The 24,967-nt window shown below is 47.4% G+C and overlaps 1 protein-coding gene across 3 annotated transcripts in view; it reads left to right on the plus strand.

Annotated features, from left to right (window-relative positions):
- The window catches only part of LOC115092963 (zinc finger protein 567-like), a 1,005,854-nt gene that overhangs the window by 901,468 nt on the left and 79,419 nt on the right, over nucleotides 1-24,967 (plus strand). The window contains exons 1-2 of one of the 3 annotated variants that reach the window (XM_029604498.1): nucleotides 5,954-6,309; nucleotides 14,498-14,624. The exons of the other annotated variants lie outside the window; for them this stretch is intronic. Coding sequence (XP_029460358.1) covers nucleotides 6,286-6,309; nucleotides 14,498-14,624 — 151 coding nt within the window. The 5' untranslated portion in view covers nucleotides 5,954-6,285. Of the gene's footprint in view, nucleotides 1-5,953; nucleotides 6,310-14,497; nucleotides 14,625-24,967 lie in introns of those variants that run through there. 3 annotated transcript variants of the gene reach the window in all.

The following is a 24,967-nucleotide window of genomic DNA, read 5'->3' on the forward strand; positions in this document are numbered from 1 at the left end:
CCAAATATTAATGGCACATCAGCAGGGAGATTAGGATTCTGACAGGAAGAGTTTTTTTTTTAAATATTCCTTAGAGTTCAACGTGCATACAAAATTATCCTTCCTTAATAGGTTTTTTAGTTTTTGATATGTTTTACATCTGATCCACACCAAATTTTCCAGATATGTCAGGGGTCCAGAAGAGAATCATGGCAGGGGTATATTTCATGGCACCATGTATTCCACAAATACACATACAGAATGATGCCACCTGATCACTTTTTGGTTTTACATCTGCAAACTGCAAATAAAATATGCAAAATCCACTCATCATAATTTTCTTGCGGTGTGAGCACACACTTTCCATGTATGACTGTTAGGGGACAAAATAGAACATATCACTTTCACTGCTCTCGTAATCGATCAGTTTTTTCCCATCAGCTTTGATGGTTATTATCTTTACAATTAATCTACTAACAGATGATAAATAGTGACCCTCACTGATGTACAAATGATGCTGTAAATAATTAGAACAATGTAAATACTGATGAAGAAAATAATAATGTCAACAACCCAGGCAGATCAGTCTGAAAGAAAAAATAAATTTCCCTGTACATACCTGGATCAGTCCAGACTCCTGGGTTTTGCCTCCCCTCCAGCAGATGGAGACAGAGAAGTTTTTGACTGACTCTGCCCTATATCCTGAGGTGCCACCTACAGTCCGTCAGTATTTCTCTGTATTTCTCTGTCTCCAGCAGATGGTGGAGGTGCAAAATCCTACAGTCTCTAGATAGTTAACTTAAAAAGAAAAAAAAGAAAAATGTTTTAGAAGTTAGATTGCCTTTTCAAGGACAGAAGAGTTTTCCTGAGCCTCCCAGGGGGTTGCAGGTCCTGGTGGGACCACCCCCCTGGTATTCGAGGCTGGTGGAGCCGGGGTTGGTGACCCTGCTGCCCTCCTTGCTGTCAACGCTCGGGGTGATACCGGGGAGCCCGGTTCACTCACCCTGTGGAGAACAGAACCCGTTCTGGTACTTCATGGTGCCCAAGGAAGAGGGCACATTCCGGCCCATACTCGATTTAAAGAGGGTGAACAGATGTCTACAAGTTCCTCGGGTCCAAATGGAGACCCTCCGTTCTGTAATTGCTTCAGTGCACAAGGGAGAATTCCTAGCGTCGTTCGATCTGACTGAGGCATACTTGCACATCGGGATCCGGGCCGACCACCAGAGATTCCTGGGGTTTTCCATCCTGGGGGATCACGTTCAGTTTTCCGCTTTGCCTTTTGGGCTTGCCACGTACCAAGTTAATGGGAGTGGTGGCAGCGAAACTCCGGAAGGAGGGATTCTTGGTTCATCCCTATCTGGACAACTGACTGATTCGAGCAAATTCGGAGTCTCTCTGTCACTCTGCGGTGCAACGAACTCTTCAACTCTTGAAGTCGCTTGGTTGGATAGTCAATCTGGCCCAGAGCCACCTGGTCCCCTCCAAGTCCCTGGAGTTCCTGGGAGCCCTGTTCGACATGCGTCTAGGTAAGGTTTTTCTCACCGAGGAGCAGATCGTCAGGCTGCAAGGGCATGTTAAGGCCTTGTTGGCCAAGGATCTCCCCAGGACCTGGGACTACTTGCAGGTCCTCAGCTCGATGGCTTCCACCTTGGAACTGGTCCCATGGGCCTTTGCTCATATGAGATCTCTTCAGTCAGCATTGCTTTCCCGTTGGAACCCGGTGCCCGAGCAATTTCATCTTCTACTTCCTCTTACAGAGTCTGCGCATTCCAGCCTCGATTGGTGGCTCCTCTCGGACAATTTACACCGTGGTGTGGACTTGGGCCTTCCCTCTTGGATGGTGGTCATCACAGATGCCAGTCTCTCCGGCTGGGGAGCGGTTTGTCAGGAAAAACTGGAACAAGGCCAGTGGTCAGTGGTCAGTGGTTAGCGCTACAGGTTCTTCTTCCGGTGCTGCAGGGAACATCGGTCAGGGTTCTGTCAGACAATGCGACAGCAGTGGCTTATATCAATCGCGAAGGAGGAACCAAGAGTCGGCCGGTGTCGATCTAGGCTCGGCAGTTGATAAGCTTGGCAGAGCAGCACTTAGTCAGAATTGCAGCCTCCCACATCATCGGGGTCGACAACGTTCAAGCTGATTTCCTCAGTCAACATCAGCTCGATCCCGGGGAGTGGGAGCTCTCCGACGAAGCCTTCCATCTCATATGCGACAAGTGGTCCAGACCGAGCATAGATTTGATGGCGACGTTTCGGAATGCCAAGGCCCCTCGCTTCTTCAGTCGGCGCCAGGAGCCAGGAGTGGAGGTGGTGGATGCCCTAGTTCTCGCCTGGCCAAGGAGATTCCTACTGTATGTGCTCCCGCCTTGGCCTCTGGTTGCAGGATACTGTGGCGCATAGAATCTCATCCGGCAGAGGTGATCCTGGTGGCATCAGAGTGGCCAAGATGTCCGTGGTTCATGGATATAGTAAACCTAGCGGTGGAAGGTCCCCTGAGGTTTTGCAGACTCCCAAATCTTCTACGTCAGGGACCCATTTGTTTGGAAGAGGCAGATCGCTTTTGTCTAGCGGCATGGCTTTTGAGAGGCAACGATTGAAGAGCAAAGGTTATTCAGACACGGTGGTGGCTACCCTTTTGCATTCAAGGAAAACCTCTACCTCCCTGGCCTATGTCAGGGTGTAAGGGATTTTTGAGTCTTGGTGTGTAGAGCACAAGGTGGAGCCTACTCGGGCTTTGGTGCCTGATATCTTGTCCTTCTTACATGCCGGCCTGGCTAAAGGCTTGTCTTGCAGCTCTCTAAGGGTGCAGGTAGCGGCCCTCAGTTGTTTCTGTGGTAAGATACGAGGTGTAGCCTTAATTGCACATCCGGATGTGGTGCGTTTTTCCCGAGGGGCAAAACATTTGCATCCTCCGGTACGAAATCCTTGTCCTTCATGGAGTCTGAATTTGGTTCTCAGAGCTCTGTGTGCAGTGCCCTTTGAGCCTCTGAAGAGGGCTACGCTAAAAGTTCTTAAGTTAAAAGTGGTCTTTCTTGCGGCTATTTCTTCAGCTCGGCGAGTGTCCGAGCTTCACGGTCTGTCCTGCGGGGAGCTCCTCTTAAGGATTATGGATACGGGAGTCTCTGAGGATAGTTCCCTCCTTTCTCCCAAAGGTGGTAACCTCCTTTCATTTGAATCAATTGGTGGAGCTCTCATCCTTTCCGGACTTGAACCGTTCTGATTCTCAGTCGTGAGATTTGAAGAAGCTGGACGTGCGGCGGATTCTTTTGCGTTACTTAGAAATCACAAATAATTTCCACCTGTCAGACCATCTGTTTGTGCTGCGGAGTGGCCCCAGAAGGGGGCATAAGGCATTTAGGGTTATGATTGCCCGCTGGTTGAAGGAAACTATTGGTTCAGCATATCTGATTCATGGATGTCTGGTTCCAGTCGGTCTTCGGGCGCATTCTACCCGTTCACAGGCGGCTTCGTGGGCTGAGTGTCAGCAAGTCTCGCCGCAAGAGATTTGTAGAGCGGCTACTTGGAAGTCTTTGCCCACTTTTGCCCAGCACAATTGGTTGGATGTCCAGGCCACAGGCTCTGGGGGGTTTGGAGGTGTGATTCGAGCAGGACTCTAAAGGTCCCACCCCATGTAGGGAAGCTCTGGTACATCCCAGGAGTCTGGATTGATCCAGGTACGTACAGGGAAAGGAAAATTGGTTCTTACCTGCTAATTTTTGTTCCTGTAGTACCACGGATCAGTCCAGAGTCCCGCCCATTTCACTGTTGGGATAATGGAGAGTCTGCTCGTTCAGTACGTCTTTGTTTTTATCTGCAGATTGGTTCTCAAAGTTATAACGGATTCTGTTCCCACCTAGGGGTTTTGTGATTCAGCAGGATGTTTTTTGCTGTTGCAGGGTTTCTTCTCCCCCTGTCCTTCAAGGGGTCAATTTGTTAATGGGTCATGTGGATTTTAATTGTGCTGCTTTGATACAGTGTAATGCTGATGGACTGTAGGTGGCACCTCAGGATATAGGGCAGAGTCAGTCAAAAACTTCTCTGTCTCCATCTGCTGGAGGGGAGGCAAAACCCAGGAGTCTGGACTAATCTATGGTACTACAGGAACAAAAATTAGCAGGTAAGAACCAATTTTCCTTTCTTGAAGAGGAATAAGACACTGGAAAATACAAGCAATACTGCAGGGGCCTCCTACACCTCAACCAATTGGTCAGGCAGCAGGCAAGAAAGAGACCTTGAACAGGAACACGGCATTAATTTTTTATAGTCACTAATTCATGATAGTGTGTGGCCAGTTGCACACTATCGCGCCCCCCCCCCCCCTACCCCTTTTCTGCCCGCGGCTCATCATTCTGCTAAATTTATAGCGGAATGATAAATCCTTCGGTTAGGTAGGGTTGCCAACTGCTTGGTTTTGGACCAGACAGCCAGATTTTGAAGCATTTCTGTGCAACGTCGTCAGAACTACCGAATGGACACTAAAAGTCTGTTTTTTTTAACGTGGCTGCTCCTTTCTCCCCCAGTTTCTTAGTAAAAGGGACAGAAAGACAGGGTCGGAGTCTCTCAGAGGTGAGCTGTGTTGTATCCCTACGCCTTGCCTCCTTTCCCATGTTGTGATTGGCCAGCATAGGGAGAAGAAGGTGGGGCACAGCATGGCTCCACAGATATCTGTAGCTATGGTCCTCTTGGTCCCTCCCGTTTCTTCACAGCCTGCTGGGTCAGGAACCCAGAGAGGGGCTGCAGTGAGCAGACGGAGATGCAGGATGGGTAGAGGAGAGAGACACAGAAGGGACAGTGACAAAAGGGGAGGAAAGGAGAGATTGACATGAGGAGCATGGGAGGATTGAAATAGAGGGGGTAGATTGGAGGGAGGAAATGGGTCTCAGGGGTTCTCTCACAGTCCAGCCAACACCTGCAGCTGGCTGGGAAGTTGCTCTGTAGGCTGTACCTTCCTCTCTCGGTCTCACTCTGGACCCATGTCTTTCCCCTTTATAACTTATTTACCTGGTGTTATACAAAAACATATACTGTACTGCAGTGACCCCTCCCCTTCCCCTCTCTGCCCATGCCTCTACCCCTTTCCTGACCTTTTCCCTGCCTTGAGCCCAGTCTTCCTCTATCCTGCTCCCTTCAGGCCTATTGTTGGGCTGCCCAGTACCCCAGCCAGTGTGGGTAATATGGCTGGCCATGGGGGAAGGGGGGCAGTGGGTCCTTGGGTGACATGACTGGCTAGCTGAGCCAGCAGCTCCATAGGAGCTAAGGAGCACTTATTCCATTACAATGGTGACATGCAGCACTGCTGCCCAGCCCACTGGGCAGCTGTCTTCCCTACTTGCTAGCCCTGGTTGCCCCTCTTTCCCTCTTCCCTGCCCATCAGGCTTTTGACCTGAGATATGTTTGAGAGGGAGCATGTGTGAGTGTGAGAGAGAATGAACGAGAATGAGAGAAAGACAGAGGAGAAAGGGGGTGATGGTGGGCACAAACTAATAATCCATGATAAGAAATGGGAGCAGCTAAATATGTCAGGAGAACCCCTTCATTGCTTTGAGAATCTGGAAAGAAATAGCCTGTATGCAGTCTCCCAGCTCATTATTGTCCTTTAATGCATACACAGATACACTGAATAGGCAGGATCTAAAATTTATGCAAATGAAGAGTATCATCTCTCCACCTCAGGCACACATACACACACATCCTTACGTGTCCAGCCCTGATCCATAGAAAAGCTGCATAATTCTAAACTTAGGAATTCTATATTGGGGGAGGGGGCTTTTTTTTCTCTTACATTTATATTCTTATCTTCTTTTGTGCTGTATTATGTTGTTCTTTTTATGGATTACATTGTGATTTCATAGACTGGTATATTCAGCAGTGAGCTTTCTGCTGGTATGCCTGAATCGCTTCAGCGTAATCAGAAACCCTGCTGCTTCCTTCTTTCTCTGCAGAGCCACCTTAAGGAGGCGGGATTTCCCCAGCATGCAATGGGGCAAGCAGAATGGCTTCTGTTGCGGAGCTTTGCATTGCTTTTTGTATTATTTTCTCTTCTAGTGCATTCAAGACTGTAACGATCAGAAAAGACTCTCTTAATAAAAGCAGAAACTTTCTGCCTCCCCAGGACTGGAAATATCTGCACGCCTCAGCCACAGATCTGTCAAGGGAGTGAGGAAGGACTTTATCTGCGACGCTGAGGAATCAGCCCAGCCCTCTCCTGTCTTTTTTCATCTTTCTCAGTGGCTGACCAGTAACAGGGAGATCTCCATCCTGAATCCATCCTCAGAGTTGCAGAATTCAGAGGAAAACAGGAAGAAAATGTCTGCCCTGGCTTCTGATCGGGTAAGAAATTTTTCTCTGTCCTCTTCTGCACAGGACAGCAGCACTTAATGGAAAACTTTTCCCTGTGCAGCTCTTCCAACCTTTTCTTTTCGCAGCACAGTACAAAGATCATCCCTGGGAAGATTTTGGTTCTGATTCTCCTGAGATGAGCGGGGTGGTATACGGATTGTCTCTCTGTCACAGCAGACTCTCACACGCACACATTTTCACTTTCACAAACTTATTCTCACAAAAACATGCAGAAATTCTTACACTCTCTCTCTCTCATGTATAAACTCATTCTCTTTCACTCTCTCAAATACACACATAGCCTCTCATTCTCTCTTTCTTTCACCCATACCCACTTTCTCAATCCCCCTGCCCAGACCTGACTCCAGCACTTCACTTTTCTACCTTGAGACACAACCTACCATCCTCTCTCTCTCCCACTTGTACAGCTGTTTTTGCTGTTGCTGCCTCCTGCTTCAGCCCACATAGGCTCCTCCCTCTGGCCCACATTTACTGATGGCCCCCATCTCGTCCCCCCTTCCTTGTACTGAATCAGGCAGTACCTGAATTTCCAGAGTTTCTCAGGAAACCAGGCAATCTATATAAAATAATGCAGATTTAAGAGAACAGAGCTCTCTTCATTCTGGAATCTACTGAAGAGCCAATTTCACTGACAGAGACCATTATAATAAAGATTTCCTTCGCATTCAGGTAAGTCAGACCCAACAAGTGGATTATATACCTCTTCCAGCAGATGGAGACAGAGCAAAAGCTGACGTCCCAGCCATATAGTCCTGCCCCAACATCAGCTCGCCAATATTCTCCATCTCCAGCAGTTGATGGACGTTCATTTCCCTTCAAGGGATTGCCTGTGAGTCAAAGAAAGAAGTTGGAAAGGAAATGTTTGTGTAGCACCGCTTGCCTCCTGAGATAATACCATGCAGCCCCTCCCTCAGTAGAGTGCCTTCAGTCCGGCAGCCTTGACTGGGTGGACCTAAATTCCAATTAGCGGATGTAAGCCGAGAGAGGCTCGGTGGTGAAGGCCTTAGCCCTCGCCCCCCATAGCCAGGACCCATTCCTGTTCTCAGCCAGGTAGGGCTGAGCTCACAAAAAAGGTTTAAACTTAAAAAAAAGAAAAAAGAGTCAGGAAGACAGCAGGAGAAGGGTCTGTTTTTTCCGCATTTGGCTGTCTCGTTCCCATATCTGGGGAATTCTGTGAGGAGAGAGTGCAGGCACAGCGGGTTGAGCAGCCGTTTGGCTAAGCCCCGCTCCCAGGCTTCTTCCATTGTGGTGCACAGTAGAACATGGGGTGCTTTTTTACTTGCTTTTTTGCCGTAGGCCTTCGGCATGTGCTTGCACGTCCGTGTGTGCATCTGTTCTCATCTGTGCATTCAGTTTGAACGTTCTTCCTTCTGGATGTACATCTTGTGCGTCCAGTTTAGGTGTCGGTTCTTGGTGTCTGTGGCGAAGAAATCTAAGCTCCTGTCTACACAGAGCCATTCAGCTGGAGCTTTCTTTAAGCCTATGTCAGTGCTGCCTGGATGCTCAGGGAGATTTGCCTCCTTTCAATTTTGCTGCCAATGGTCCATCTCCTTGGTCTGAGGTGAGTGGGATTGAGGGAGACACTGCAGGGGTGTCTCCTCCCCTAATTGGTCCATGGTCGAGTCCTCAGGGGACACTGGCTCACAGGTAATCGGGTTCGAGCCTATGGGGCCTGGAATGGACCCAGCCTCCTTTTCCTGGGTGGAATTCTTCCAGGGATTGCAGACATTTGTACAGGGCCGGACTGCTGAAGTGGCAACTCCTTCTAAGGTAGGTCCATGCACTCTGAGTACTCCTCCGCCTGTCTCCAGGGTCAAGTGCCATGGTGCAGTGCAGTGCAGTCTGACAGAGTTCAAATGCAGGTGGATCAGGATGATACTAATTAAGATGGCAGTGGCTCTCCTGGTGAGGAAGGGGACATTCCCCGAGATATGGAGCCATATAGAACTCTTCTACATTTCTTTTAGAGAGTTGCCAGGTCTGATATCTCAGACCCTGAAGACCCTCGGAGTGGCTGGGCCTGACTCCTTGGGGATGCAAAAGAAGGATCCTATTTTGGTCACCCTGCGCAAGGCTTCTTGTTTCTTTCCCCTCTTGGATACCATCCAGGAGTTGATCGATCTGGAATGGAGTGCGCCAGCGGCATCTTTTAAAGGGGGACGCGTCTTGGTGGGTTTATAGCCCTTGGATTCGCAGGCCAGAGAGCAATTGCATTTCCATAGGGTGGATGCTTTAGTGTGTTCTATTACAAAGCGTACCACCATCCCAGTAGAGGGAGGTGCAACATTGAAGGATGTTCAGGATAGGAGGATTGAGGGTATCCTAAAGCAAGCCTTTGAGGCAGTGACAATGAACTTGCAAATTGCTTCTTGTTGCGCCTTGGTAGGTAGGGCTACCTTGCATATTTGTCAAGAATCTGGTGGTGTTGGGTCCGATCTGGGATCTATGGTAGAACTGGGGGCTGCCTTCTTGGCTGATGCGGGCTGTGACTTGGTACGCACAGCCGCCAGAGGACTGCTTCAGTTATTGCGGCCAGGTGGCGGCTCTGGCTGCGCAACTGGTCTGCAGATACTACTTCAAAGTCCAATCTGGCTAAGCTGCCCTTCAAATCCTCACTTTTGTTTGGTCGTGAATTGGAAAAAATGGCAAGTAAATGGGGAGAGACCTAGGTCCCTTGTTTGCTGGAGGATAAGAAGCCAATTTCTCAAACTTTTTAGGTGAGTGGCCGCTCTCGAGACTACTGGTGTTTTCGGCTTTATAGGGGAGATTCTTCCCAGAGATCCTGTTATGTTTTGATGAAGTTGTGAACCCCAGGCCGAGGTGAGAGATGTCTCCTCTCACAGGGAGGAGCCCCGTGGGCCTCACCGGTGGGCGTGGTCTCAGCAATGTAGGACAAAGCTGTGAGAGACTTTATTAGGGAGAAAAAGATAGTACATAACCAGAAGAGCAGGAAATGTAATAAACACAGTCTTTGAGCAAATACAGTAGTCAAGATAATGATATTGATACGAAGCTCCAGTAGTGGCCTGCAGCACGGGGTACACCAGGAGATTCCTGTAGGCTGGTGGAAATACCTCTGAGTGCAGATTCGGTAGTGGCCCGCAGCGCGGGGTATGCCGAGGAAACTGTTCTATAGGTGCCAAGGAGGTAGCGGTCCGTATAGATGTAACAATATCCTGGGACGCAGGATGAGTAGCTTAGGCAGACTGAAGAACGGTAGTGGCCCGAGGAACGGGGTACACCATGGAATCTGCAGGCAACGTTGATAGAAGTTAGAGAATGTACTTACACAAGGAAGTCCCATTAGAGATACCCGAGGAGAGGGTCCTCCAAGGAGCGGATAGCCAAGACACGGAAGAGCCCCCGAGGGGCGGGTACTCAGAGCGTCCGAATGCCAGGAGGAGAGTCTGGAACAGAAGATCCAAGTTAGAGCGGATTTAACAAGCGAGTGAAGTCCTTGCTAACTCGTCTTAGCAATGGGCCAGTCAGTATAAGTACACTAGCAGTGCTGATGTCATCGGGAGGGGATGCCCCCAAGGTTCCCACCATGACGTACACATAAGGAGGCCCTGCGCGCGCGCACGCCTAGGTGATGCCGGAAGTAAGATGGTGGTCGGGAGCGCCCACGCTGTCCCGGGGACGCCGGGAAGTCTGCGTTGGTTGGTGGAGGCCACCATTCTCCCAGTGATTGACGGTGCAGGGAAAAAAGAGGTGAGCATGAGAAGTCGCAGCCGTCTGCGACCGGGTGCAACAGATCCCATCCCTTGTGCAGGTCACAGGCCTTTCGCCCCTGAGGTCATTGAAAGGATGTGGACTCCGGAGGTGGAGCCCCTTGGTCTTCCCAATGAGGGTTTGAGGGCTCACCTGGAGGTGCAGGAGATAGGTAGTTGTCTATCCTGGTTTTATCACAGGTGGGTCCAGATTACTTCGGATTAGTGGGTTCTTGAAGTGATTCGGAATGGGTATGCTCTAGTATTTCTTCCCATTCCTCTGGATGCCATCATGTTCTCTCCATGAAACTCCCCTTAGAAGAAGATAGAAGTGGAAGTGACATAATGGCTGTTGAATCTGAAAGCGGTGATTCCTGTTCACGAATCACAGCAAAATACTGGCCAATATTCCATTTATTTTGTTGTGCCCAAGAAGGAAGGGTTGTTTCGACCCATACTGGATCTCAGGGATGTCAACCGTCTTCAACTGACATCTATGAGACATGCATGTCATAATGACGGTTTAAGCAGGGGAGTACCTAATGTCTCTGGATCTGACAGAGGCATATCTGCATATTCCTATCCAGCAGGAACATCAGCAGTTCCTCCAATGTGCCATCCTGGATCATCATTACCATCTACAGGTCCTGGGGTTGATGGCTGCCGCATTAGAAGTAGTTCCCTGGGTAAGAGCACACCTGCCGCCTCTTTAGCATGTCTTGCTCTCCTGATGGAGTCCACAGTTGTAGAACTATGCGATGAGGCTGCTCCTTTCATTAGAGGTGAGATCCCAGTTAAATTGGTGGTTACACATGGATCATCTCAGAAGGGAATTTTCCTGACAATGCCAGATTGGTACTCATGACAGATGCGAGCCTCCAGAGCTGGGGGGGGGGGGGGGGGTTCACTGTCAGGAGTTGGTGGTGCAAGGTCACTGGAATGCAGCAGAGCGGCAGTGAAACATCAACAGACTGGAGGCATGAGAGGCTGTTGCAGGTGGGACTTAAAAGCGATGGGCATTGACGTTCTTGTTTAGGAGTGGCGACGTGGCGCCCTTCTGTATACGTTCCACCCTGGCCTCTGATAGGCAGGTTGGTCCAGAAGATTGAAAGTCAACCAACACTGTCCTTTTAGTGCTCTGGATTGGACAAGAAGGCTGTGGTATGCTGATCTTTAGACTTCTGGTGGGCAGTCCCCCTAGGGTACCATCTTAGATGGATCTATTACATCAGGGGCCCATTCTGCACAAGGATCCGGGTCGATTCTGTCTTACAGTTTGGTCATTGAAAGGGCTCAGTTGTTGAAGTGGGTTTTTTGCCTGCGGTAATTTCCACTCTTCTTCGGGCCCGGAAATTTTCTACTTCTCTAGCCTATGTTAAAATTTGGAGGGTCTTTGAGGCCTGGTGTTCTGAGCGAGGTACTCGTTTTGGAATTTTTACAAGATGGCTTGCTTAAGGATTTGGCCCTTAATACCCTGAAGGTTCAAGTTGCAGCCCTGGCTTGTTATAGAAGAAGAGTCATTGGAGGACCTTTGTCTTCCCATCTGGATGTGTCCCATTTTCTGCAGGGGGTTAAGAATCTTCGCCCCCTGTTGCAGCTTCTGGTGTCTTTGTAGGACGTTAATTTGATCCTTGAGTTTTTGGCATGTCCGACCTTTCGACCACTGCATACTCTTACCTTGAAGACAGTTTTTCTGGTAACAATCTGTTCGGCACGTCTGGTCTCTGAGCTGCAGGCTCTTTCCTGCCATGAGCCTTTTCTCTCTGGGTACAGTTCAACTTTGGACTGTGCCCTCTTTTTTTTTGCCCAAAGTGGTTTTGGACTTTCATTTGAATCAGTCCATTTCTTTGCCTGCCTTGGTCAGGGGCAGAGATGAAGCTGTTCCTTGGATGACAGGTGTCATTTGCTGCACTACTTGGAGATGACTAAGACTGTTCAGAAGTCTGATCACTTGTTTGTGCTTCATGGTGGAGGTAAGCAGGGAGCACTAGCGACACGGACGATTGCCATTTAGGTTAAGGAGATCATTATGGCAGCCTGTATGGCTGCTGAGGTTGCCTTACTGAAACACATTAGATCGCATTCCACGTGGGGTCAGGAGGTATTGTAGGCGGAACTTAAATTGTTGTTGCCTGCTGAGATTTCCCGAGTGGCGATATGGTCATCTTTGCACAACTTCTCCAAGCATTACCGCTTGGATGTTAAGGCTAGGGAGGAAGCCGCTTTTAAGTGGGTGGTTTTCACTGGACTGCTGGCAGCCTCCCGCCCTTTTCATGATTTAGCTTTGGTACATTCCACTCATTGGGATTGATCTTTCCAAATGCTAAGGAAGGAGAAATTACTGCTTGCCTGATAATTTCCTTTCCTTTAGTGAAGGGTAGGTCAAGCCCAGAATCGCCCTTGGCTGCTGGAGTTTGAATATGTGGTTAGCCTTCTTAGGGCAAGCTATGCTTTCCTTGATAACTGGTAAGTGGCTTCTCTAGCCCTTAGTTTGCTAGATAGGTTCCTTCTTTTGGCTGAGCTCAGTGTTCCAGTTGGTTGAGAAACATGAATGGTTGTCTGTTGTTAATAATGTTCAAGTATAATCAGTTTTGTCCACAGTTTGGCTTTTCCACAGAATACTGGTGGGCTGATGTTGGGGTGGGACTATATGGCCGTGATGTCAGCTTTTGCTCCGTCTCCATCTGCTGGCAGAGATGCATAACCCACTCATTGGGATTGGCCTACCCTTCACTAAAGGAAAGGAAATTATCAGGTAAGTAGTAATTTCTCCTTTTTACACACACATTATAATAAGTAACTTTAGTAATTCTGGATGTAGCCCCCATGCCCCATTTATTCCTATCCAGTCTGTTCTGAACAGGAATAAATGGACCAGTTTTACAATGCATTTCCCTTCAATAATACACTAGAGTTTGCATTAGGAGGCCCCAACACACCTCCCATCACCTCACAGAAACAACAGGGTCTCAGTGGACAACAGCTCTCCCCCATCCACAAAAACACCATAGATGGTGGTGGTGGTGGTGTTTTTCTAGGGGGTAGGATGATGAAACACACCACCTCCCACTCAGGGCTTAATTTGTGGGGGAATGGCCTGGAATACAGTTCCATCACTTCTCTTTCCAGACGTAGGAGGAAGAGCAGTAGGCGTGTTCTGCTTCAGCCCCTCGTCTTCCCTGTAAGCAGCCTGCAGGGAAGCGAAGGATGAGCCTGAAGCAGGCAGAGCAGAGAGCAGCCACTATGCACCTGTTGTTCTGCCCTCTCTCCTCTTGTTTTTCAGGGAAAAGGAGCAGAGAGTTTGATTATTGCAACATATAGATCAGACATACAAAGAGGGTTGAATTAGCCAGGACTGAAGCATTTGACGATTGGCATTACTGCTCACAAGTTTCAAACTTGTGCTACTTTAACTCTGTGATCTAGAGCATCATTCTGCCACCTTTTTTTTTCTGGTATCTATGGAAGTGGAGCAGAGCTAGTGGTGTAAATCGGTTCTGTAGGGCAAAGGATGGCTGAAGGTTGAACACTGGTGAGGGCTGGGGATGGAGAATCACTGGGGTAAGGAGGAGGAAGAATCTGGGAGAGAGTTCTTGGCTCCACCCCTCTTGACAGGTCACATCTGGCCATGGCCCTCTCTTCGCCTCCTCCTCTCACTCCGCTCCACAGTTCTACTTTCTTTTTGTCTACAAATTAAGCCCTGCTCCCACTGCACACAAATAGTTTTCCACCTATGGCTGCCTCACAGTCTCTCGCCTCAAGCTTCATCGGTGGTAGGGATGGCTCCCAGGTAGAGAGTCCCCAGTTTCAGTGCCCGCAGTGGAGATGGTGATGAGTTGGCTCCCTGGCAGGCCCCAGATTAAAGTTGGGGGCTCAAAGGCAGCCAGAACCTGGCTTCAGTGGCCATGAGGGTGGACATGGCTGCCGGGCAGACAGACCATGATAGTGGGCGGGGAAGCTTCTGTATTTGAGGCTGCAGCAGGGATCTGAGGGGTAATGACGGTAAAAGCTTGCAAGCACAAGGCAGCAGAGGTGCATTGAACAGTATCTTCTGCACACATTTCCCATGTGCAAGAGATGGGCTGCGCGTCCCTTGTGCAGCAGGCCTATGCTTCCTTAGCTGCATCCCTCTTCCTGCCACCAGAAATGGACTTTTCACTGCACCTGAAGTGAGTGCACTGGATGAAGGAGGAGAATGCTGCACTACATATCCTCTTCCGGTGACTCTCATACTTCCAGGATTATGCATACCATGAGTTCAGATACCCAGCTGTAACTGATGGATTCTATGGTAGGTCATATAGTATGTCACCCTCACCAAGTATTGGACTCGCCCCCCCAACATGGGGCCCTGGGGAATTACCCAAGTTGACCCATAGACAAGAGCACCACTGATTGTAATGAAGCTGGAGGGAGAAGGGCTGAGGGTGTCCTGTTTGCTGTTCCAGGCATCGGTCACATTCGGTGACGTCGCTGCTTATTTCTTGGAAACGGAGTGGGACATTCTGGGAGAATGGCAGAAGGAGCTGTACAAGAAGGTCATTAAGGAGATTCACGGCATCCTCGTGTCACAAGGTAAATCTCCTTTTCTGTCATCTACCAGTCATTACCCATTTCAAGATGGGACCATAGGCATCAGAATGGGGAGCCACCACGGACATGAACCTCCCCCCCCCCTCCAAAATTTCAGCCAGCAAGACCCCTCTCTCTCTTTCCTGCCCGCTCCAGAAAAAGAAGACCTTGGTGACAGTGGATGGTGCAATCCTCACTCAGCGGCTCATATAATTTTGAAACAGAGATGAGCTCCTCCTCTGTGGTGTCCTCTTCTCTTGCTGTGGGTTCAAAGTGCATGATTCAGGCCCCAGCAAGAGAGGAGGGAAGAGAGAGGACACCACGGAGGAGAGGACCTCTTCTCTGTTTCAAACTGATATGAGCCGCTGAGTGAGAGGATACAGAGGGGTCAGGGAGGATAAGAACTGGAATCGCCAGGGGGAGAGGGAAGAGTTTGGTGGGTGGATGGGAGGGAAGGAGTGAACTGGAGAAAGTAAGTGTTTTGGGGGAGGGAAGGAACCAAGGTTTGTGGGGGAGTGAGTGGTGGAGGGGCAGGCCTTTCCACTCCCCCCACCAACATTCCACCTCCCCTCAGCCCCAGTCTCTCTTCACCCTTGATCCGTTTGGCCTCCTTTCAGCCCTGCCTCCTCCTCCTCCTTACCCTTGCTCCCACCCACCTTCTTTTGCTCTTTCCTCTCCCTCCTGCTCCCACCCCCTCCCTACTCCTACCCCAACCACACCCAAGAAAAACAGCAAAGGCATGGCAGGATCAACATAGTAGCATTATGATGTTAGGGCTGCAGAGCCTTTGTTGTTTTTCTTGGAAGCAGGCCTCTCTCCCTGGTCCCTAGACATCTCCCCTATCTCTCCTAACCCCCCTCCAGCCCCTTTCTCTTTCTCTTTAGCACCCACCTATATCCCCATCCCACTTTTCTCCCTATCTTCACTCCTTGCTCTCTTCCCATCTCCCTATTCTCCCCTCTTCAGCTCCATACATTCTCCTCTCCTTCTCTACTTTCCCCTCCCCTTCCCCTTTATTAACCCCTCTTTTCCTTAAACTGCCTTTTACCTCTACTCCTTTCTCAATTCTCCTCCATTTTCCCCTTATGACCCCCTTATTTTAGTATCTCATTTATTATTAACCCCCTTTTTTCAAAACACCCCTCACTATATTAGTTGAAGTTAAAATGTTCGTGTATTGAAGTTAACTTGCATATTAATCATCTACTTCCCCCCCCTTTTCCCATTGCATCCCTCCCTCCTTATATTTTTGAAGTTATAACATTCCTTGTAAAGCCTTTCGCTGCATTTACTGTTTTATGTAAACCAATATGATGTTCCCAACGAATGTTGGTCTAGAAAAAACCTCAAATAAAATAAATAAATAAAATAAAATCTCTCCCCCAACCCTCATCCTTCCCCCATCTCCACTCCCTCTTCCTCTTGCTCCTTGTCTCATCTCCCCCCCCCCCCCCCCCCCTTCCGTCCTTTTGGGTTCCCTCCTCTCTTCTCCCTGTTCCCATTCCTCCTCCCGTTGCTCTCTCTACTCCCTGCTCCTGTTCCTACCCACCTCCCACCAAAAAAAAAATGTCAGAGGCTCCACGGCTCCAACATACCATATTATGTGGGTACTGCTGAGCCTTTGTTGCTTTTCTTCTGGAAGCTGTTATTTAACGTAACAGCCCTCACTCTTGGTACTTGATGATCTTCTCCATGTAGTACGGAATAGTTGCTTAGTACTGACATTTCTATTTGTAATGCTATTTTTCTCCTTTATCACTATTTCTGTTTTTTTAGTATCAAGCATTTATTTTGTCTTGCAATGAGTAATTATACTTGATGTATGCGAAGAATGTATGTAAGACAGAATGATAAAATATAAATGAAAAGGTAAAAAAAAATTGGCAGTGGGGAGAGCTTGGGATGGAGTTGGGGCAGAGCTTGGTTGCTCCGGCTCCCCCGCTGCCCCTGACGGGTACTGCCATTTTGTTAGGGCTGCAAAAATAGCTGGGGTCAATTCCCATTGGCATCTAAAATTTTGAAACTAATCAAAGTCTAATAAGAGCTATTGTGGCTTTCCAGGGTCAAATGAGAGACAACCAGCAAAATAATTTGCTCTTTGTATAGGATAAAATTCTTTGTTAAACTGGAAGCTTCATACAATACCAACTTTTCCTAGCACTCAGACAGATGAATTCAGAACCAGTGGGTTATGCACCTCTACCAGCAGATAGAGATGGAGCAAAACTGATGTCACAGTATATATACTCCTGCCGTGACATCAGCCTGCCGGTATTCTCCGTCTCCAGCAGATGGTGGATGTGCATCTCCCTACTGGGGATTGTTTCAAATTTTAGAAGGAGAAATAAAAGGAAAATTAATGTTCCCCACTCTACTGCGGTGATACCAAATGGTTCCTTCCCTAGTTAAGAATTCCTGAGGTGATTTCCGTGGTCCCTCAGATTAATGGCTTGGTCCGGTAGCTGGCCTTTGAGCTGCCGTGGAAACTATTTAAAAAAAAAAAAAAAAAAGCTGAACAGTAAGTGGGTGCAGGAAGCCGAGCGCAGCGGTGATGGTGTTTACCCTTTCCCCCGCAGCCGGAGACCGTATTTGTATTCAGCCGGGATGGACTAAGTTCAGGTAAAGTTTTTAAAATTGTTTGAGAAGAGAAGGGGAGTTGATTAAGGATTCCTGCCTTCCCCCGCCCCCCTTCTAGTCTCCATGCTTGGTTAGCGATCTGACGGCTGTTCCCACCTCTGGTGCTGTTCGGAATCAGGAAGTGGGTGGGCAGTCTGGCGGGTTGAGCAGCCCTTGTGTCTCGGCCGGTTTGCCACGTGGTAGGCTGCAGCGATGCCTTGGAGCACTTTTTATGCACCATATACCGTCCTCTTCAGTTCTGTTGAAACATGTCTTGTGCTCCCTGTTGTGCATTTCGATTGTGCACCTAGCTGGGCGCCTAGTTCGATGCCTAGTTGAGAACATAGGGGCGCCTACTAGGATACCCAAATTATGCACGCACATAGGGGCGCCTACCGGGATAACCAAATTATGCACCCTTTTTTACGCTCATCCACACAAATGTGCTTGTTGTTTTTATGTGCATTCCCTGAGGTTCTATCAGAGCTCAGTTGGACGCTTATTTCGACACAGTGTTATGAATGGCGCCTGTAGTGAAGAAAACTAAGCGCCTTGTCCTGTGTGTGGTGTGTCATATTTGGGCATCTCAGCCTGGCGCTGTTTGGAAGTTCAGGGTAAATTACTCCACTCTGATTTTACTAAGCTTGGTTCTTCCCAGCCTGGTGTGGGAATGGAGAAAAAGCTGCCAGAAGGGTCACCTGATCTTGGGGCTCCCCTAACTGTTTCGTCAGCAGGGGAAAGTAGTTCACTGGGCTCAGGATACCTGCCCCTGGGCCTTGGCTTTGATCCTTATGACTTTTCTGGGGTGGAAATTTTTCAAAAGATTTAAATTCTTTCTTCAGGCGCAGTCCTCAGCCCTAACCAATCTTGCCTGGCCAGAGTCGCTGGTGGTGATCTCTCACTTGCCTGGTACTGCTTAAGTGCCGAAGTATGCCTAGATCGGCAGCAGGTCTTCCCGATAGGGATCCAGATGGTACGGCCTTTGATACTGATCCTGACTCACTGGGGGATAGGGAAATTCCTCCAGGACTGGAACCGTACAGAACTATGTTGCAGTTCTTTTATAGAGATGAGTTACCAGCTCTGATTTTCCAGACATTAAAGATGCTGGACGTACCTGGAGGTGATTCTACGCCTGAGCAAAAAAAAAAGATCCCATTTTGGTTTCTTTGCACAAGGCCAGTCAAGAATTGATTGGTCTTGAGTGGGGAGCTCCGGAGTCTAATTTCAAAGGGGGTTGGGTTTTGGAAGGCCTGTACCCCTGGATCCAGTGGTGAGAGAGTATTTACGGTTTCCGAAAGTAGATGTGCTTGTCTGTGCCGTCTCCAAGAGGACGACTATCCCTGTGGAGGGAGGAGCGGCCTTGAAGGATGTGCCCGATAGAAGGACTGAGGCCATCCTTAAGCAAGCATTTGAAGCAGTGGCGTTGACTTTGCTGATAGCTTCTAGTTGTTCCCTGGTGGTGTATGCTTGTTTAATTCCTCTCTCAGGAGGTTGATGAATCTGGATTGAGTTACAGGGTAGTTATGGAGCCAGCAGCCATCTATTTGGTAGATGCTTGTTGCGATTTGGTCCGCACCTCAGCCAGAGGGGTGGCTTTGGTAATAACGGTCAGGCGTCAATTATGGCTTAGAAATTGGTTGGTCAATGTGACCTCCAAGGCTAACCTTTATGAAATTGCCCTTTAAAGGTTTGCTCTTGTTTGGGAGCGAGTTGGAGAAACTAGCCAGTAAGAGGGGTGAATCCCCGGTTCCTCTGTTGCTAGAGTATAAGAAGCAGATGCCATGCTGTTTTGGCATGGGAGGTCGTGCCAGGGGATCCAAGCGTTTTGACCCTACTGAGGAGCAACCTTTCAGAGGACTCGTCCTTTTGGTAGGTCTCAGTCCTTTCAGCCGAGACAGGAACTTACAGGAGATGGGGGGCCTCTCTCTCTTTCATCAGAGGTGGGACGAAATCACATCGGATCAGTGGGTCCTGGAGGTGAGTCGAAAGGGATATGCTCCGGAGTTTCGCATTGTTTCTTGGGATGTGTTCATGGTATCTCCCAGCCACTCCCCGCAGAAAAGGCAGGCAGTGGAGTGTACGTTATTAAGGCTCCTCAGTCTGAGGGCTGTGGTTCCAGTGCACACGTCTCAAGAATATATGGGTCGATATTCCATTTATTTCATTGTGCCCAAGAAGGAGGGCTCCTTTTGTCCCATCCTGGTCAACTGTCGTTTGCGGGTGACTCATTTTCACATGGAAATATTGTGCTCAGTGATAATGGCCATGCAGTTGGGGGAATTTCTGACCTCCTTGGACCTCTCTGAGGCATACCTGCATATTCCCATTAGACTAGAGCACCAGTGTTTTCTGCAGTTCGTAGTTTGGGGTCGTTGTTGTCCGTTTCGAATGCTACCTTTTAGTCTGGCGACCACACCCAGAACTTTTTCCAAGGATTTGGTGGTGGTGGTGGCAGCAGCAGAGTTGAGAGAGGATGGGATCCTGGTACACCCATATTTGGGCAACTGACTGATTCGGGCCAGGACTCTGCAAGAGAGCCGCCTGGCAATCCGTAAGGTGATCTCCCTGTTGCAGGAGCTCGGCTGGGTGGTGAACCTGGCAAAGAGCAGTCTTAAGCCATCTCAGTTGCTAGCGTATCTAGTGTTCAATTCGACACAAAGCAGAGCGGGGTTTTCCTGCCAGAAGCTTGTGTTCAGAAGTTGATGGTGCAGGTGCGTCTGTTGATGAAACAATACGCCAGACAATGTGGTCCTATCTGCAGGTACTCTGTTTAATGGCGGCAACCCTAGTAGTGGTGCCGTGGATAAGGGTGCTCTTCAGTGCTCCCTGCTGTCTTGTTGGAGCCCACAGTCTCAGGACTATTCGATTCAGTTCCACCTGCCGATGGAGGTCTGCTCTCAACTACAATGGTGATTACAAATGGATCATCTAAGAAAGGGAGTCTCCCTAAAATCATCGGACTAGTTAGTACTCATGACGTATGGTTGGGGAGGTCATTGTCAGGAAGTGATAGCACAAGGGTGCTGGAGTACAGAAGAGTTTCTTTGGAACATCAAGTGGCTGGAAGCCCGGGTGATCCGGTTGGCATGCTTGCATTTCAGTGGCAGGTTGCAGAGTGAGCGGTCTGAATAATGTTGTACAATGCAGCGACAGTGGCTTACAACAGTTGGCAGGGAGGAACCAAGAGCCAGCAAGTGTCACTGGAGATAGACCAATTTATGGTATGGGCAGAAGTGCATCTTCAGGAAATCTCGGCCTTGCACACTGCAGGAAAAGACAATGTGAGAGCAGACTTTTTCAGCAGGAAGAGTCTGGAACCAGGAGAATGGGTATTGTTAGACAAGACGTTTTAGCTGATAGTGGATCGCTGGGGCCTTCTGTTCCTAGACCCGATGATGACTTCTTGCAATGCGAAGGTTCCTCGATTCTTTAGTCGCAGGAGAGATCCAAAGTCTTTGGATATCGATGCTCTGGTGCAGGAATGGCTGGAGGACAAGCTGCTATATGCCTTTCCCCTGAGGCCCATGTTGGCCGAATATTCGGCGGGCCAAGGGTTACAGAGGGATGGTGCTTCTGGTGGCACCAGATTGGCCCAGGAGGCCATGGTATGCAGATCTGTGAAGGCTCCTAGTGGACTCTCACCTCTGGTTTACAGCGCACAGGAATCTGTCGCAGTAGGGACCTGTTCTTGATGAAAATCCAACTCAATTTTGTCTTACAGTGTGGTCCTTGAGAGGACTCGCTTGCTGAAGCGTGGATATTCTACTGCGGTGACTTTGCTACGAGCGAGTTAGTTCTCCACTTCCTTAGCTTATGTGTGGGTTTGGCAAGTGTTTGAGGCTTGGTGTGAAGATTGAGGTGTTCTCTCTCGTTCGGTTAAGATCCTGCTCATTTTGGAATTTTTGCAGGATGAATTGAATAAAGGATTGGCCCTTAATTCCTTAAAGGTGCAGGTAGTGGCTCTTGCCTGTTTCAGGGATCATTTGAATGGTGGTCCCTTGCAGCTCATCCAGATTTGGCCCGTTTCTTGAAAGGAGTGAAACATCTTTGTTCTCCTTTACAGTTATTGGTACCCTTGTAGAGCTTAATCTGGTTTTGGATTTCTTAGCAGGCCCTATGTTTAGACTGATGTGGGACCTTTCCTTGTGATTACTGACCTTGAAAACAGTGTTTCTTCAGGCAATTTGTTCTGTGCATAGAGTTTATGAGCTGCAGGCCTTGTCTTGCTGGGAGCCATTCATCCAAGTAACTCAAGGGGCAATATAGCTGTATACTGTTCCTTCCTTTTTGCCAAAGGTGGCCTCAGATTTTCACTTTAATCAATCCATTTCCTTGCCATCTCTGGATAGGGAAAGAGATGTGGAGGAATATCACCTGCTGTGACCCTTGTATGTCAAGAGACATGTCGGAAGGTATCTGGAGGTTTCTAAACCTTTCCGGAAGACGGATTGCCTGTTTGTCCTCCATGATGGTAGTAAACAGGGCGAACCGGCTTCGCAGGCCGCAATTGCTTGCTGGATTAAGGAGGTGGTTCTGGCCATGTACATAGATGCTGAACAGCAGTTACCTAGTCAGGTTAGGGCTCATTCCACTAGGACTCAGGCAGTATCATGGGCGTAAGTTAGATTGTTGTCTTCCGTTGACATTTGCCGAGCTGCAACGTGGTCCTCCTTACAAACCTTTTCCAGGTATTATCATCTGGATGTGCAGGGCCGGGAGGACCCAGTCTTTGCACATGCGGTTTTCACAGGACCACGGGCAGCCTCCCGCCCTATTCGGGAGTTGCTTGAGTTCATCCTTCTGGTTCTGAATTCATTTGTTTGGGTGCTAGGAAATGAGAAATCACTATTTATCTGATAATTTCCTTTTCCTTAGTCCAGACAGATGAATTCAGTTTTCTGCCCTTGGCTGCTGAATCATTGTGTTATGGTCCTCCTATGTGGCTACGTGTTCTAGGGATTACTGGTAAATGTTAATCCAGTCCCAAGTCTAGAGTTAATGCCTTCTTATCCAAGTTCAGTGTTTCCTGTTTACTGAGTTCTGAAATGGTTATATGTTATTAATCAAGTTTTTTGCTAGTCTATCCACAGTTGGTTTTTGAAGAGAATACTGGCAGGCTGTTATCAGGGCATGAGTATATATACTGTGACATCAGTTTTGCTCTGTCTCCATCTGCTGGTAGAGGTCATATCCCACTGGTTATGAATTCATCTGTCTGGTGTAAGGAAAGGAAATTATCAGGTAAGTAGTAATTTTTCAAAAGTCTGTGTGTCTTTTCTCCACAATAAAAGCTGGCACAGGGGAACAGGAGGGAGGATTTATTTCTGATTCTCACCTAAGAAACATAACTAATGTGTAAGGGTCTGGTATCTTAGCTCTGCACTAGATAACAGTACTGTACAATGTGTATAGTATTGTATTGTATTTATTTGTCAGTTTTTGTATACCGTCATTCGGTGTAGCCATCACAACGGTTTAACAAATTATAGTACAAATAAAACAGAGCGCGATAAAAATAAAGTACAATAACATTTAAGATAAATTAAAATACAATTACATATTAAAAGAAAAATAAATAGTAAAAACATATAAAAGAATAAAGTTTTCCACTGTTAGTGTAGGATGGGTAAGGGGGTGCGAAGGTTATTATAAGTCTTGATATGCCTTGTTAAAAAGCCAGGTTTTTAGCTCCTTAAATCTATCTATCTATCGTATTTATTTATTTATTTGAACATATTTATATACCGAACATATTTGAACATATTTATATACAGTCATTGGGAACATCCCATCGGTTTACATAGAAACCTAAATTAGCAGCAGGCTTTACAATAAACAGTAATTTGAGAAATTGAGTTTCAAGCAAACTAGGTACAAATGAGAGGAATGGGGGGGGAGGGGGTAGAAGAGGTTCAACCAACAACAATTTACAAACAATTGAAGTCAACCTGAAAGAAACTTATATTCAGAGAATAGAACTGGCAACGTTGACAAAAAAAGATATATACAAATCTGGAGCAAGGAGGAGTGCACATTTATGGGGGAAGGGGGTGTTTAGAATCTATATACTAAGTAGCGGACGTGTTTGCTGCCCTGGGAGTGGGAGAAATTGCAATCAGCAGGAGTAGGCCTGTTTAAATAGCCAGGTCTTGAGATTTTAGACTCGATTGTGGTCGTAATTCAATTGGGAAGTGCATTCCATAATTTTGGACTGGCCAGTGAAATTGCACGTTTGCTAACTAACGCGAGTTGTGCTGAGCGAACTGATGGAATTGTTAATAGGCCTTTGTTGGCTGACCGTAAATTTTGTTGCAGAACATGAAGTTTAATTGCTGCATTTAGCCAATCTGTCTGTTCTTCAAATATAATTGTATCCTCCAGGTGGTAACCAGATGTCACAGATCAAATATTCCCTTTCTCTCTTTCAGTGGTCTATAAATAGAGTTATGATTATATCTCAGAATTTGGGTTTTCCTTTTCTCCAGAAAGGCACATGCTTGCAGAGAAGGTTGGTACTTGCAATGTCCCCAGCTAGAAGAGAAATTACTATACCAGAAGCCCAATGTGATTAGTCTAAGAGGATACTAAAACACACTATGTATCATCACTAATATCCACCCTAATATGATAAACAATCAGCTCATTTTCGAACAATCTTCAATAATAAAAGGACAGTCATACACGGGGCTAAACTTGATATGCATGTGCTTGACAGTTTTTAATCATTGGTCTTGCAGTTAATTTTTTTGTGTTATTGTAAAAAAAAGCAAAAACAAACAAAAAAAAAACCCCTGTGATATCTTACCATATTCAAAGTATATTGTACTTAGCCATTATTCTGACATGCTCATAAGTAATTATTCAGCATCATCTTTCCCAATTCAGAGCTTTGTTTTGATAATGTCCTGCTTCAGGGGAAAATGCTGTAAGCTGTCCAAAATGGCTGTGACACTGGGCTGGTATGTGAATCGGTGGCATCTACTGGCAAAACACATAGCATCATTTAAAGGTTATCACCTTACATGCACTGACCAACCATGACATAATACAAGGGTGACCAACTCCGGTCCTTGAGAGCCACAAACAGGCCTGATTTTCAGAATATCCACAATAAATATGCATGAGATACAGTAGATTTTTATACAATGGAGGGAGTGCATGCAAATGTATCTCATGCCTATTCATTATGAATGTCCCAAAAACCTGGCCTGGACCGGAGTTAACCACACTCTACATAATATTTTCTCATATCCTCTTTTATAAATATTGCTGAACTAATTCACTCTGTATATAAAATTACACCACTTACACATGAACTAATCCAATCGTCAAAAGAAGTTAAATGCTATATAACTGTGAGCCACTCCACTTCTTGATTCATCCCCCTGGGACTAACCTTCTGCAAACTATAAATCTAGTATTGTTCTCAGGTGTTCAGCCTGTCTTGCCAATCACCTCCACTGTTCAATGGAAGGAACATGTTCTATTATAGTCCATTGTAAATCTGAAAATTTATGATTGTAAGAAAACAATGATCCACAATCAGTGCTAAGATCTTTTTTGTATTTAAGCAGATCTGGTGTTCAGTAAGTCTGGTCTGAACTGCTCTCTTTATTCTTCCCAAATATAAATATGAACATGGACAAATCACCACTTATATAACAAACAATTATCTCTGTATTTAGTTTAAACGTATTCTTCATCCCTGTCCCCCGGATGTACCTTGT

This window comes from Rhinatrema bivittatum, chromosome 1 (assembly GCF_901001135.1).
Source record: "Rhinatrema bivittatum chromosome 1, aRhiBiv1.1, whole genome shotgun sequence".
NCBI lineage: Eukaryota > Metazoa > Chordata > Amphibia > Gymnophiona > Rhinatrematidae > Rhinatrema > Rhinatrema bivittatum.